We start from the raw sequence: 14,862 nt of genomic DNA, 5'->3' as shown, positions 1-14,862 counted from the left end.
TCTTCACACTGAGAACTGATAGCAGGTAGGTAAGAAGGTAAGAGGATTCTTTGGACCACATTTATCTCTTAGACTCCTGGCTCACAGGCAGACTGATGCATTACTTACACCCACTAGAATGTGGCACGTATGAGAAAGAGCCAGTTGACAAATGGTTTCATTATTCTGTTCTTTTTCCTTTTGATTACATGTGCTATTTTCATATCAGACAAGCCAGGATGTGCTTTCAGCCCCCAGAACCCATTTCTCTGAAGGTTGCATTTGAAATTCTATAATCTACCAACTGAGGAGACATGTTTCTTTACCAGTACACATAAATAATTGAGAGCAGTCTTAATCCTTGGTTCTCCATGATTCTCTGGCTTCTTTTTGAAGTTCATCACCTTTGTGATTTGTGATTTTTTTTTTTTGAGTATAATTTACTTCATTTCTTTAACATTTATTATTGTACGCCTGGGTATGACTTTATAATAATCTAAGTATGTTTGGTGCTTTATACATTTACGGTAACTTGGTTCAGTCATTATGTATGTAAAACATTTATATTCTTCAAGAAAACTTTATATACCTTTTTTTCTTAATAACTATGATATTTAAAAAAAAAATTTTTTTTTTTTTGGTCTTTTTGTCTTTTCTAGGGCCCCACCCAAAGCACATGGAGTTTCCCAGGCCAGGGTCTAATCAGAGCTTTAGCTGCCAGCCTATGCCACAGCCACGGCAAGTCCAGATCCAAGCCACATCTGCAACCTACACCACAACTCACGGCAACGCCGGATTCTTAACCCTCTGAGTGAGGCCAGGGATTGAACCCACAACCTCATGGTTCCTAGTCGGATTCGCTAACTGCTGAGCCACGACAGAAACTCCTATTTAAAAAATTTTATCTTGAGATCTTTATTATATGGTCACTGTTATTTAAAACAATAAGTTTAGACTTGCAAACATTAAGCAAATTGAAGTTTTTTTATGAAAAAGAAATGGCAAAAAGACAAAAAAAGTTAGCCAATTACAAATCTAATTTGTTTTTAAACTAAGGCTAATTATCTGATAAGCTTTAGTCTATAGCAGTTTGGTCTTACAAAACTAAGGTTTCTTGAAAATCTGAGACTCTGGTCACAACTATTGTGTGTGTGTGTGTGTTTTAAGCAAGGTGGTAAGAGTGCAATGAAAAGAACTCTGGCTTAGGTTTGTCTTTTAGGGTTCACACTCTGTCATGAAATATCTGGGAGTGACGAGATCTAAGATGTGTCTTTGGCTTTAGAATTATATGATAGATAACTCAGCTTCCCGCTGTTGGGTTTTTTTTTTTTTTTTTCCCTAGTGATACCAGTAAGCTTTGTTTTCTTCAAATACAGTCTTGCAAAAGAATGTCTCCAATGTAGAGTCTGATAAACAGGTTGACCATTTGTTAGTCACCTAGTTTTTACCTATATACCAAGTTTTGCCTATATCAAGTATTTTAATTTTTACAATTCTGTATGGTACTTATTTCCAAATGATACAGATGATGAAACTGAGAGAGGTGGTATCATTGGCCAAGATCATGCAGCAAGTCATTCATTGCTGAGTTTTGAGCACAGATTTGTTCATTTATTAACTATTTACTGAATAACCACTATATGAGAGTCGTTTTGCCCCCCCGCAGAATCTCCTGTTCCTTTTCAAAGTCATGGTGTTGATTCACAACCTCCTCTCCTGATGGGTCCTGTACATGGAGAGGAGAGAGAGAAGGAAGAAAGAGGCACACCACTGCAGACTGGTACTCTGATGTGGGGCTTGCTTCCAGCGGGCACAGGACAAGGAGATCTCCACACCACCCACCAGAATCTTACAAGTATACAGAGGCCTTAGCTGGGCTCAATCATGTACACTGTCCAGATGATCTCAGCGCCACAGTATTATGGCAAGGCTGTGTCCTTGGGCACCTTCTGACACTGGGAATGCAAGCGGAATGCACATTCCAAGGACGGGGAGGGGGTGAGGGCCCTCCGATTGCTGTTGTACAGCTCCAGTGGTCACATCCTCTTGATAACATCTCTCATCATAAGGAAATAGTGTACAAAACTCTCGTATTGGGTGATCCCATGAATGTGACAGAAAAGTAGTCTTATAATGAATATTAGACTATTTAATTTCAGTCTGAGGATTGAGTAAAGAATATGTGTCATTAAATTAGTTGAGAAAACAGTTCAGAGGTGCTAGGTACCATGTACAATTTCAAAATCTCTTGGAAGGTTTAATTAAAGTGAGTATAGTTTAGTTTTTCATCAGTTGAAAGATTCACACTGTTAAAATAACAAAGAAGAAAATATTCTTGTTCCCCCCTTTTGTGAGAGAATATTTGAGGGTCTGTAAAAACATTGTTTTCTTTCGTGAGATATTTAAGCACGTATCCAGAAGTGCTGGAACCAAACTAGGCTGAGAGACTTATGTCAAGTACTTGGCTACATGTTGTAAGGAACAAACACAGAACTTGCTTCACCAGTGCTGTAGCTGCTGCTCTCAGTATGTTTTCCCTCAGAGGCTGTCATTTTACGTGGCCATTCCTTCTGTCATGTGACTGGGAGTTTTGAATATTTCAAATAATTTTTGTGTAAATCTTGGACTGTGTCTAATATAATAATGTGTAAAATTCAGAAGTAAAACCGCCTTGAAGAAGTTTATCACTGTGTGACTTGTGATCACCAGGTGCTACTAGAGTGTTAAATGGGTCTCTGGCTCCTAATGTAGATGAGGCTTTGACTTCTTTCTGGGGATTTGTTTACATTTTTGGGGTGTGAAAATGGAAAATTTCTCATATTATGAATTTCTCAAATAACTTGAGTGTATTCTCCATATACTGTTTTCACAGCTTTTGGGGTATAATTTACACACTGTAACAGTCACCAATTTTAAGTGCATAATACAGTGGTTTTTAGTGAATGTATAGAGTTGTACAGTCATCTCCAATATCCATTTTGAGAACATTTCTATCACCCCCCCCCCCAAAGACCTCTAGTGCTTGATTGCCGTCGCTTCTTTCTCCTATCCCTGCCTTCATCTGCTTTTTGACTCTCAAATTTTGCCCTTTCTGGGCATTTCATGTAAATAGAAACATGTAATATGACGTCTTTTCTGACTAGCTTCTTTGATTTAGCATGACTTGGCAGTTCATCCACATTGTAGCATGTATCGGCAGTTCTTTCCTTTTATTGCTGGATAGCATTCCATCATTATGCTTTTTTACACTTATTAATATTTCTGTTATGTCAGAACTACAGAATTGGTGAGTAAATTGTAGATTACAGTATTATTCCATAGACCTTTCTGTGGCTTTTGGAAATGTTCTATCTGCACGGTCTAATAGAGTAACCGCCACCCACCCACATGTTGAGTACTTGAAATGGGCCATGCAGGGACATGTGAGAGCCAGAAGAATGTAAGGGAGGTTAACTTTGTCCAGCAGTTTCCTTCTCAAACTACCACTCATGCCTTCAACCCTCAGAGCAGGACTTCAGATAGGCGAGGAGCCAGGTTACCTGGGTTCTTGGGCCATGCAAGTAATATCTTCGTGTGAGATGAAGTGAAAAGAGTTGGCAAACACTCACTAGGGACCTCCTCCATCCTCCATGCTGCCACAGGCACTGACTGGATGGGATTGGCTTGTTTGTACTCTTCCCCAGTCAGACTAGGGACTTCTTTTTTTTTTTTTTTTTTTTTCTTTTTGCTATTTCTTGGGCTGCTCCCGAGGCATATGGAGGTTCCCAGGCTAGGGGTCGAATCGGAGCTGTAGACGCTGGCCTACGCCAGAGCCACAGCAACGAGGGATCTGAGCCACGTCTGCAACCCACACCACAGCTCATGGCAACACCGGATCCTTAACCCACTGAGCAAGGGCAGGGACCGAACCCGCAACCTCATGGTTCCTAGTCGGATTCGTTAACCACTGCGCCACGATGGTAACTCCCAGACTAGGGACTTCTTGAAGCAGGTCTGTCTTATTACTATTTTTACCTTAGGATCTTGCACTGCGTCATTCCCATAGGGGCAGCGAGTAAATATTTGTTGCGTGAATGAAATATTTTTGTCTGTAATCATGCTTGTCATTATGGTTCAACTTAGTGCTAAGAAGAGGTTTTTTGTTTGTTTGTTTTTTAATATGCACCTAAGTGTGACTCTCCCCCACCACGACCACCACACACACCCCTTTTAAATACCTTTTGTCAGAACGGAACTATTTTGTGAAAGTCATGGGATGTGTTTAGTTAATAAACATCACCATTAACTGTGTTTATCAAGACTATTCTTCATCCCGAGAATTGAAAAGAGCAAGGGAAGCCTCTGTCCGTCAGTCCTCAGCCCTGGCAGCCGCCCATCTGGACAAAAGAACAGGATGATGATGATGCTGGCTTCGGTGCTGGGGAGCGGCCCCCGGGCGGGCCTCTGCTCTGGCCCCTCCTGGGGCCCGCACTCTCGCTCCGGGTCCGCTCCGCCTCGGCTGCTGACCCGCACCACGGGGAGATGGCACAGGGACACGCGGGAACACGGCAAGGCTGCCATCTCCTTCTCCAGCCAGTCAGCCATCAACGTGGCAGCTGAGGAGCCGTCTGTCACCTCACGCCAGCTGTGATGCTGTGTTCTAGCTTCTCAGTCTTGTCTTCCAGACTGAACTTGCGATGAGCGGAACCATATTGTATTGTTGTGTTTATACCTAGTGCCTACTTATACATGCTTTATACACTAGTGTTTGTTGAGTGATCTGCCTGAACTGATAGAGGAGGGAGCAGGGAGCTAGAATGAGTCTGTTCTTGATGATTATTAATAACATACGAAACTTTTTCACCTAAAGATGTTGCTAAGTGTTCCTTGAAGAGGTATGTGAAGAGTTACCATTTCTAGTTGCATGGTTTTTTGTTTTGTTTTTTTTTAATAGTTGCACATACACAACCCCTAGAGTCAGAGAGATTAAGTAACTTTGTCAAGATTACTAGTGTCAGAGCTTGGAATTTTTTGGGTGAGGGGCTGGGGATTCCAACTTTTTTATTTTTCACCTTTTACATAAAACAAGTTAGGAGAAATAATACTGGATTAAAACTGCAAAAGAAGTTAATTGGTAGAACAGATACACACAAAAAATCCAGATAAGACAAGCTTATTTACAATGAGGAAATGTAAATTAAGGTAGTGTACCTTAATTTACCTTAATGTAAATTAAGGTAGTTTGTAGTTTTCATATGAAACATTAAAAAAGAAAAGTCAAAAGCTACATGGGTGCCACTGTTTACAGCAACATCGAAGAGGAGAAAACAACATTTATTTAGGGACAGATATACCACAATGCCCAGATTTTCCAGCATCAGTGCAATAAATTTACAAACTGTCTGAGTTGCAAGAGTTCCTTGTAACTCCTGTGCCAGCAGCTTTTCTGAATCACAGCACTAAATTGTTGATCAAGGCTGAAGCTGATTGTATTTGGAATCTTCATGGCTCACTATTTATCTCAAAGTTTTTCTTTGGCATTCACATTATATTTAGTAATGTGCCTTATAAAATGATACAATGTGGGTTTTGTTTGTTTGTTTGTTTGTTTTTTCTTTACAGGACTGCCTGTGAGGCATATGGAAGTTCCAGGCTAGGGGTTGAATCAGAGCTGCAGCAGCTGGCCTACACCACCGCCACAGCAACATGGGATCCAAGCTGTGTCTGCAACCTACACCACAGCTCACAGCAACACTGGATCCTTCATCCACTGAGCGAGGCCAGGGATCAAATCCCCGTCCTCATGGATTCTAGTTGAGCTCATTACCACTGAGCCACAATGGGAACTTCCAATAATACAGTGTTTTAAACCTTGCTGTGATTCTTGGGGGTAGTACACAGCATGGTAGATGTTTTTTTGTGTTTCTTTACATTGTCTCTCGCTCTCAGCATTCTAATATAGCTAATATAGATGTTTATATTATGTGAATAGGTATGTAATTAAATCAAAATAAAAAGGAAACAGAATACCTAAGTTTTTAAATGTTAGAAGCATGCTACAAATTAAATGTTAGAACTGAAAGATGCATAAAGGACAGTTTGATATATACCTTATGAGGAAATGATGAGTTGCGATATTATTACAGTTATTTTCTGAGGCACGAGCTGGAGTCCTGGGGAATGAGGTAGAATGTAAAACACATAAGGTTTGTTCTGTTCCTATTGTGAAGAAGCTCATAGTTTGGTAAACAGAGGAAAATCAATTTTTGCAAAAGTAAGTGATGGTAGTAACATTTCATCATGTAATTTGTGATTCATTTCAAATTAAAACTACTATAGGCATTCAGGAATGGGAACAAAATCATCTAGGTGACCTACGAGGGAGAATTTTTGAGTGGTTCTCAAAGGGTGTTTGGAATTTAAAATAATCACAAATGATAAAGCATTATTATTTTTCTATGACCAGAATTTCTTTTCTAGGTCTTAGAAGAAGTATTTAATTGCTAGTTTGCCTGACTCAATTGCTTTTTCCATGGTGGTAGCAGAAACATTAGGGTGTAATTCCTTTCCTTTTGAAATACAATCTATCTTAACTACTCTAAAAAGTCTGTCATGTAAAGAAGTAATGTAAGATTGTATAATTTGGCACTGTAGCTTTCTCTGTATGACAGAGAAGTTTCCTTTTGGGGTTTGATTCCTGTGTACCTCATCAGCCTAATCTCTCATCACTTCTCTCAGGTAATATTAGCCAGATCCTCCTAAGTTTCCCGTTCCCTTTTGCCTGGAGAGTATGTTGTGCCTTCTGCCTGGATCACTTGCCCCTTTGCTTAATTGTCTCGTCTTTTTAGGCTCAGATTAGATATCTTTTTTTTTTTTTTTTTAAAGACACCTTCTGTAACCTTCTAAAAACTGTATTAGATGCTCCTCCTAAAGGTTCCCATAGCATGTAATTTCCAATTAATTGTTACAAGATAGTAAGGAAGTTTCTTGAGTTCAGAACTCTTTAACCTTTTTTTCTTCCACTGCTGTATCCTCTCAGTGCCCTAATACATTGTCAATAAATATTGGTTGAATAGGAAAATCTCTTTGGGGTTAGACCAAGCACCTTTTAGGTTGTTGGTAAATATCTAACAGATAAGTTTATTTGGTTAAAATAGTTTATATTGGTGGTTCTGAGCTATTTTAACTGAGATATAACTATATGAAATTCTTGGTATGCAGTGAAGTAGTTTCAGTACAGTGAACTTTTAGAGTGTATTTGTTATCTCAATGTTTTAGATTTTTCTTCATATTCTCCTATTGAGTGTATCTATTCCTATTGCTGTACCAGCTATTTTTGCTGTGTGTGTGAGAGGGTGTGTTTATATTCTTCATATTTTTCTATCTCTTATTTTTTGTTCTGCTTTTGTTTTAGGTCTGTCTCTTGTAAGCAGCATTTACCCAGATTTTATTTATTTTTTGTTCATTTTGATAGTCTCTTGCTTTTTAGTAGGCAGTTTCAATCCATTTATATTTATTGTAATTACCGATATGTTTGGATGGATTTATTTCTACCATTTTTTGGTTTTTCTGCTTTTATCCTTTGCTTTTTTCTCTTCATGTGTCTGCCTTCAATGTATAATAGTTTTTCTTATTTCCTGTATTTTCTACTTTCATGAATTCTGTAGGTTATGTTTCCATTTTTAGTGTACACTAGTATGTTTTTAGGACACATATTTATATTTTGCCAGTAGAGTCTAGAGTTACGTAGTATTTTTTTCCTCCTATCATATCAAAGTTCTTAGCATGTTTTATCACCTAAAAATTTCCTTATTCATCTTATTTTTATAGCATTTGGGTTATAAACTTTTATAACCCCTCTGAAATTAACATTTAAATGATTAATAGTTAATACTTTACCAATTTCTGTGGTAACTTGTTTTTGTAGCCCATGGGTCCCCCTTTGTGTCCGTTTTTCCTTTTGAACTGCATTTTTGTAAGAGCTCATAAATAAGTGGTAAATTTTCTTAGCCTTTATATGTCTAAAGAATACTTTTCCTTCATCCTTGAATGATGGTTTGGCTGCATATAAAATTCTAGACAGTTATTTTTCCTCAGCTTTTTGAAGATATTACTCCGTTGTCTTCTGACCTCTATTGCAGCTGCTGAGAAGTGTGCTCTCAGTCTGTCATTCCATTGAGGTAATCTATTTTTTTTTCCCTCTGATAGCTTCTAAGATTGTGTTTCTGTTGTTGATAGCATGTAATTTCTATACAGTGTACCTATAATGTGGAGTCATGTTTATACCATCTAACACTCTTTTCTTCTGTTTAATTTTCTTAATCAAGGTATTATCTGCAGAAAGTATAAGCTCAATTAATTTTTACACACACACTTATCCAGGTTACCACCACCAAGTTAAGATACAGGATATTTCCAGGAAGTTTCAGGGCTCACTTGGACCCCCTCCTAATCAATACACCGTAGATAAACTCATTCAGTACTCTTTCATTTTGAAGATATATCTCTGTTCAGTTCTGGGAAATTCTCAGCAGTTATCTCTTCATTTATTGCTTCTCCGCTATTCTCCCCCATTTCTTCCTTAGTCAAATACTGCAGCTTCAATTTATGTCCCTTAACTGCTCTTTCTGTTTTCTTTTTGTGGGCCCATATTAAGTTCCAGGCAGTTCACTGAAGCCACCTTTAATTTACTCATCCATTCTTTCACTATGTCCAGTGTAGAATATTTGCCATTAATTGTTTCTTTTTTTTTTTTTCCCATTCATTATATTTTCCATTTCCAAGATTTCTAATTAGTTTTTTTCTTTCAACCTGATAGGGTTGCATTTCTGTACATCATTTTTTTTAATCTCTCATTCTTGTGATAGATCTTATACCTTCATTTCTTTTTCTTAACATCTTTAAGATACTTATTTTTAAATCTTTGATGAGTTGCACTAAATGGATTGTATCCAAATGAATTTCTATGCCAGTAACTGATGTCTATGGTTTTCTTTCTTAGCATTAAATTTATTCATGTTTTGGAACTTTGTTTTGCAATTTACTTTTGAGTGAATGTTTTTGTTTTAGTTTTAATGTCTTCCCACCTGTGCCCTGAGTCTCTTTATTCCCACCCCTCAACCTAAGGATTTTGCTATTGGTGTTAGGGATATTGACAGATGCAGTAATGAAACCAGAAGGTAGTTTAGCTCCATTCCTGGAATTGAAGTAGTGTTTTTGTTCCTTACCTTCTTAGATCAGCTGGAATGACTTCAAGCCATAGTTCTAGTTAAAGGTTTTGGTTGCTAGTTTTACCAGCCTCCTGATATGGGTAGAGGAAACCTGATCCAGCTCTAGCTTTAAGCAGAGAATCAATTTGAGTCCCCGCTTCAGCAGGCCACTTTTAGTTCCCTGTGGTCCAAAGGAAACCACTGAACTTCACCCTTCCTCTCCACAAGCTGCTTCTAGACCCAAAAACCAGCAAGTCCGGTCCTGCTCAGCATTTTTGAATACTTGTACTGTTTCTGTTGCACAGAAATGCTACTTATTTTACCTTAGCTGTGTCTTTGATTTTCTCTTTATGCTTAATGTTTTTATTCATTTATGCTCTGTGGTGCCAACAGGGTTTCTGAACTCACATTTTTAGCTGAGAAGTGGGATTAAGTGTAAAACTGTTTTCTTAAGGAATAAGAGTCAAAATATATTAAAAGACAGAATGTGAGGTGTGGAATTGGTTTGTTCAGAGGAAGATACATGTAATTCCTTGCTGTTGTCTAGAAAAGGTGATTTTCTTTTTGCTCAGTAATCTCTGTAATAACTTTGTTATAACAAATAATAATTTATGTCCATAATAGAGCTTTTGAAAAATACAGCAAACCTAGATACATACATGTAGAGAAATACGCATACAACATGAGAATTATTTGTAGTTCCAGAGCCCAGAAATACCTACTGAATATTTTGGTATTTATTGTGTTTTACACACTTTACACACACCACCTCTCAGAACTAATACTCATATTAAAAAAAAAAAAAAAACAAAACAAACCCAGTCTTGTTTTGTAGGTGAAGCTGTGAGTGCTGGAGATGCCTTGTGTGAAATAGAGACTGACAAAGCTGTGGTTACCTTAGATGCAAGTGATGATGGCATCTTGGCCAAAATAGTGGTAAGTTTTTATTTTGATTGTCTTCAACAGAATGAAGATTCCTTAAATGTAAAGTTCCTTGAAATTGAGTTACCTATTATTTTTACCTCTCTGTTTATTGTGTGTTACCTCTGCGTAATACATTTTAAATTCAGCTATTTCAAATATTTTAGTGTTAAGGTCTGAAAGTAGCCAGTGCTGATCAACCGGCATAGAACTGTTTCAACAGTGACAAAGATACCCCGTGTTCTGGAGTGGAAAATGAGAAGCATTCTCACTGAAGGATGAGAAAAGTCTATTTGAGGTGGAATATGAAGACAAAGAAAGCAGTTGGTTAAAGCTTAGGGCTAGCAGTTTCCAAGCTTGTAGTTGGTAAAAATTTTAAAAAGGAATATCTTATGCATCATATGAGAATGAGAAATCCTGTCTTCACCGATTCCTAGGACTCCCAGACCTGGGAAGTGTGTAAGTGACTGTCTGCTCAGCTCCTTTCTCTGGACAAGACTATTTGAAGTGTTCCTCTGCAGAGTCTGGCCTGTGGGCTTCATAACCATTCTCTGCCCTGGTCCATTTCTTACTTGTTCTTACAGTTTTACTCATCCATTACATTTTTATAATTATTTAAAATATGATAATATAAGAAGATATGTATATAGAATATTTCACATACTTGAATATAGTTGACAGTCTTGTCTTTTGATAGCGTATTTTCTAAATTTTCTGTAACAGGCATGTTATTTTTAAATGGAATATTAGAATTTATGTGAAAAGTGAGTAGAATAAGATGCTTAAAGCCTGTTTAAGGTTACATGGTATACTCATTGCTGGAAGAAGTTTGTTTCTTAATTTCTAGGACATTTAAAAAATAGTACGGTATAGCCGCTAAGATTGTAGGCTCTAGATTCACACGGCTGACCGATTCATATAGCAAATTCTGTAACCTTCATAATGAAGTGGAGATATAATATACCAAGGTCATGGGGTAGTAGTGGAGATTAAGATAAGTGTATACACTCATCCCCAAACCTATCACCTTCCAAGTGTTAGTAAATATCACTGTTCCTGTTGTTGTTGTTATTATGACACAGTTATTCATTCAGTCTTGGTGACCATGAGTCCCCATTTCAGTCTTTGTATTTGTCTAATAAGTTGTGTTGGTTGTGACTAGACAGTAAACAACCATTCGTGCCTCTGTAGTTTGATTTTTACAGATAAGCTGCACATCGATTATCAGTTCTTTCTCTTGATGTAGTGGTTTTTATTCTGAGCCCCAGCTCACCTCTGCTTTGACCATGGACATAATGCCTTCCTTTGTACTTTCTATCCAAAGACCATACTTTGGAAGGTCGTACTCTCTTTTATTTTTTACATTCTAGTTTGTCAATCTTCCTTTACTTGTCATCTATAATATTAATAACCATGTTAAAACGCATTGTTGAAAATACTTCCTTGGAGGAAATATGAGCGGAAGGCTAAATTTTAGTACCTTTGTAACTTGGAAAATATAAATTTTTAGTACCCAAAATAGTTTCTTTAACTAATTTATGCAGCATTTTGGAAAGAAATAAGATTGTTTGAACCACCATGTGTAATAAGCCCAGCTACATTTTATTGTGTATGCTTCTGGCAAGCTGTGTTTTTGGCCCTCATTCTGAATTATTTGGCTGTGAAAGCCTTTTAGAATTGATGGCATTTTCCACTCAGCTGCTTAGTAATGCATTTCAAATGACTAAGGATGTCCATAGATCAGTAGTGCCTATTCATCTGACCTGAAAGCTCTGAAAAGGTATGTGTAGGGGGTATGATTGATGGCGGCTTTAGCAGCACAAATAGCTATTTCCTTGCCAAAGACTGTATATGTATAGTTTAGGGCTTTGTGGCGTTATTATTCCACATGCATTCCAGGTAATAGGCATAGGAGAATATTCACGTCACAATGTATGTAATTTTATGGAGGAAACACTTAAGGTGGTATGACTGATTTTTTTTTTTTTTTTAACCTTTCACCCCGTTTCATTCCCACCCTCCCCACTAGCAAGCTACACCTTTGTCTTTCGTCGTGCAGTTAATTCTCATATTAGCACACATAATAAAAATGCTTTTTATAGGAATGCATGTAAGAGATTTTTTACTTTCAGAATCAAAGTGTCGGGTAATTGAGCTTATTAAAAGGCAAGTGATGATATAAAACTCAAGTTTTTAGTTTGCCCACATTTTTTAAAGATTAGGAATTATAATCTGTTTTGCTCTTCATAGGGGTTTATTTCCATAGTCTCATTTGAGAGGTTTTTGTATTCTTTTTTCCCCCCACAGTTATATTCTTTTCTTTGTACTCAACCATAATTTTTATATCTGAATTACATTTTTGATTAAAATAATAGTAACTATTACATTTCAGTTAGAGCCAGAAAAAAGCTTAGATGCTCTTAATAATGTTAATAAAGAATAATTGCTGTCAGGGTAGATCATTTTATATTATAGACAGTGGGAGAGTTTTTAAATTCTCATTTACTCACTAGAAAATTATCATGCAGAAACCTTAAGTTATTATACATATATCAGTTCATAAATTTAGTCTTAAATTTATTATTCATCAAATTGGAATTTGGAAATTCTGAATATTACAAAACAACAGTCATAATTACTTTTGGTACTTTTCCTCTAATTCAATCAGGTTCTTAGCTGTATCTCACTTGACTATCACTGGTGTTTTCTAAAGAATAGGTTTTTTCCATATGGCTTTATTTTATTGTTAGACTCCCTCCCTTTCTCCCTATGTTTTATTAAATTTCTTACAATCTCCTTCAGAGTTGCATTTTATAGTTTGAAATTTAATGGCTGAAAATTGAAGTTGTAAGACCTTCAATTGATTCTTCTCTGTAGGCTATACTATTTTTTTTTTTTTTTTTTTTTTGTCTTTTTGCCATTTCTTGGGCTGCTTCCGCGGCATATGGAGGTTCCCAGGCTAGGGGTCTAATTGGAGCTGTAGCTGCCGGCCTACCCCAGAGCCACAGCAACGTGGGATTGGAGCCGCTTCTGCGACCTGCACCACAGGTCATGGCAACACCAGATCCTTAACCCACTGAGCAAGGTCAGGGATCAAACCTGCAACCTCATGGTTGCTAGCTGGATTCGTTAACCACTGAGCCACTACGGGAACTCCTAGGCTATACTATTTTTAATTGAGAAAATAGCCTTTCAAAGCTTAGAGCAAATTCTACTAAATGGGATATATTCTCAGTTCTAATTTTTTCATATTGAAATTGTAAATGAGCCTTTGTTCCCCATACATTAAAAGTTAAATCATTTATAATCTACTCTATACCTTCTTTTTAAAATTTCTTTATAAAAGTAGTAGCATTATCTTGAGGTTCTCTATGATCATTTTGATCATTGTGGATGTAATTTGCAGATTGGGTACTGATCATTTTGAAGGCTGTCTCTAGTGTCACACCTCATTTGATTCCCAGCATACTGTCCTTGTGATCTTAAGCAAGTTATTTAACCTTTCTCTGCCTCAATTTTCTTGTCTATAAATGGGAATAATAATAGCACTTCTAAAGTTTTTGTTGTTGATAGGTTCATTTGTGCCATATTTTAGATTCCACATATAAATGATACCATATGGTATTTGTCTTTCTTCTGATTTACTTCACTTAGTATGAGAATCTCTATTTGTATCCATGTTGCTACTATGGCATTATTTTATTCTTTTTTATGGCTAAGTTGTATTCCATTGTATATATGTACCACATCTTTTCAAAAATTTTATTATTATAGTTGATTTATAATATTCTGTCAATTTTTGCTGTACAGCAAAGTGACCCAGTTACACATATACATACATTCTTTTTCTCAAATTATCCTCCATCACAGGTGACTAGATACAGTTCCCTGTGCTATATAGCAGGATCTCATTGCTTATCCACTCCAAATGCATCTACCAACTCCCAACTCCCAGTCTATCCCACTTCCTCCCCTCTCTCCCTTGGCAACAACAAGTATGTTCTCCATGTCCATGAGTTTGTTTCTTTTCTATAGGTGGGTTCATTTGTGCCATATGCTAGATTCCAGATATAAGTGATGTCAATATGGTATTTGTCTCTTTCTGACTTAACTCACTATGGTAATCTCTAGTTCCATCTATGGTGCTGCAGATGGCATTGTTTTGTTCTTTTTTATGACTGAGTAATATTCCATTGTGTATATTTACCACATCTTTTTTTTTTTTTTTTTTTTTTAATCTTTTTAGGGCTACACCTGTGGCTTATGGAGGTTCCCAGGCTAGGGATCAAATTGGATCTGTAGCCTCCAGCCTACACCTCAGCCACAGCAACACCAGATCTGAGCCATGTCTGCAACCTACACCATAGGTCACAGCAACGCTGTACCCTTAACCCACTGAGAGAGGCCGGGAATCAAACCTGTGTCCCCATGGATGCAAGTCAGATTCATTTCTGGTGAGCCACAACAGACACTCCAGTACCACATTTTCTTAATCCATTCAACTGTCAATGGACATTTAGGTTGTTTCCATGTCTTGGCTATTGTGAATAGTGCTGCAGTGAACATAGTGGTGCATGTATCTTTTTGAATGAAAATTTTGTCTGGATATATGCCCAGGAGTGGGATTGCTAGGTCGTATGGTAGTTCTATGTTTAATTTTCTGAATACTTCTATACTGTTTTCCATAGTGGTTGTGCCAATTTACATTTCCACCAACAGTGTAGGAGGAGTTTTTGAGAGATTAAATGAGTTAATACTGTGTTAGAACAGTGCA

The 14,862-nt window shown here is 37.2% G+C and overlaps 1 protein-coding gene and 1 non-coding gene across 3 annotated transcripts in view; both read left to right on the top strand.

Moving 5' to 3' along the window:
* Positions 1–14,862, top strand: part of PDHX (pyruvate dehydrogenase complex component X) — an 80,537-nt gene that overhangs the window by 24,452 nt on the left and 41,223 nt on the right. For both annotated transcript variants that reach the window (XR_014837092.1, XM_003122869.5), the window contains exon 3: positions 10,003–10,103. Coding sequence is in view for 1 of the 2 variants with exons in the window: in XM_003122869.5 (XP_003122917.3) it covers positions 10,003–10,103 (101 nt within the window). In the remaining variant the exon portion in view is untranslated. The remainder of the gene's footprint in view (positions 1–10,002; positions 10,104–14,862) is intronic.
* Positions 4,388–4,466, top strand: MIR1343 (microRNA mir-1343). The gene has a single exon (NR_038611.1). It is a non-coding gene; the product is annotated as a microRNA mir-1343 (primary transcript).

This window comes from Sus scrofa, chromosome 2 (assembly GCF_054392235.1).
Source record: "Sus scrofa isolate SSC_HxYL_T2T_F1_AM1 chromosome 2, Sscrofa_HxYL_maternal_Yorkshire_Landrace_v2.0, whole genome shotgun sequence".
Classification (NCBI taxonomy): domain Eukaryota; kingdom Metazoa; phylum Chordata; class Mammalia; order Artiodactyla; family Suidae; genus Sus; species Sus scrofa.
This window is presented reverse-complemented; position numbering and strand designations above follow the sequence as displayed.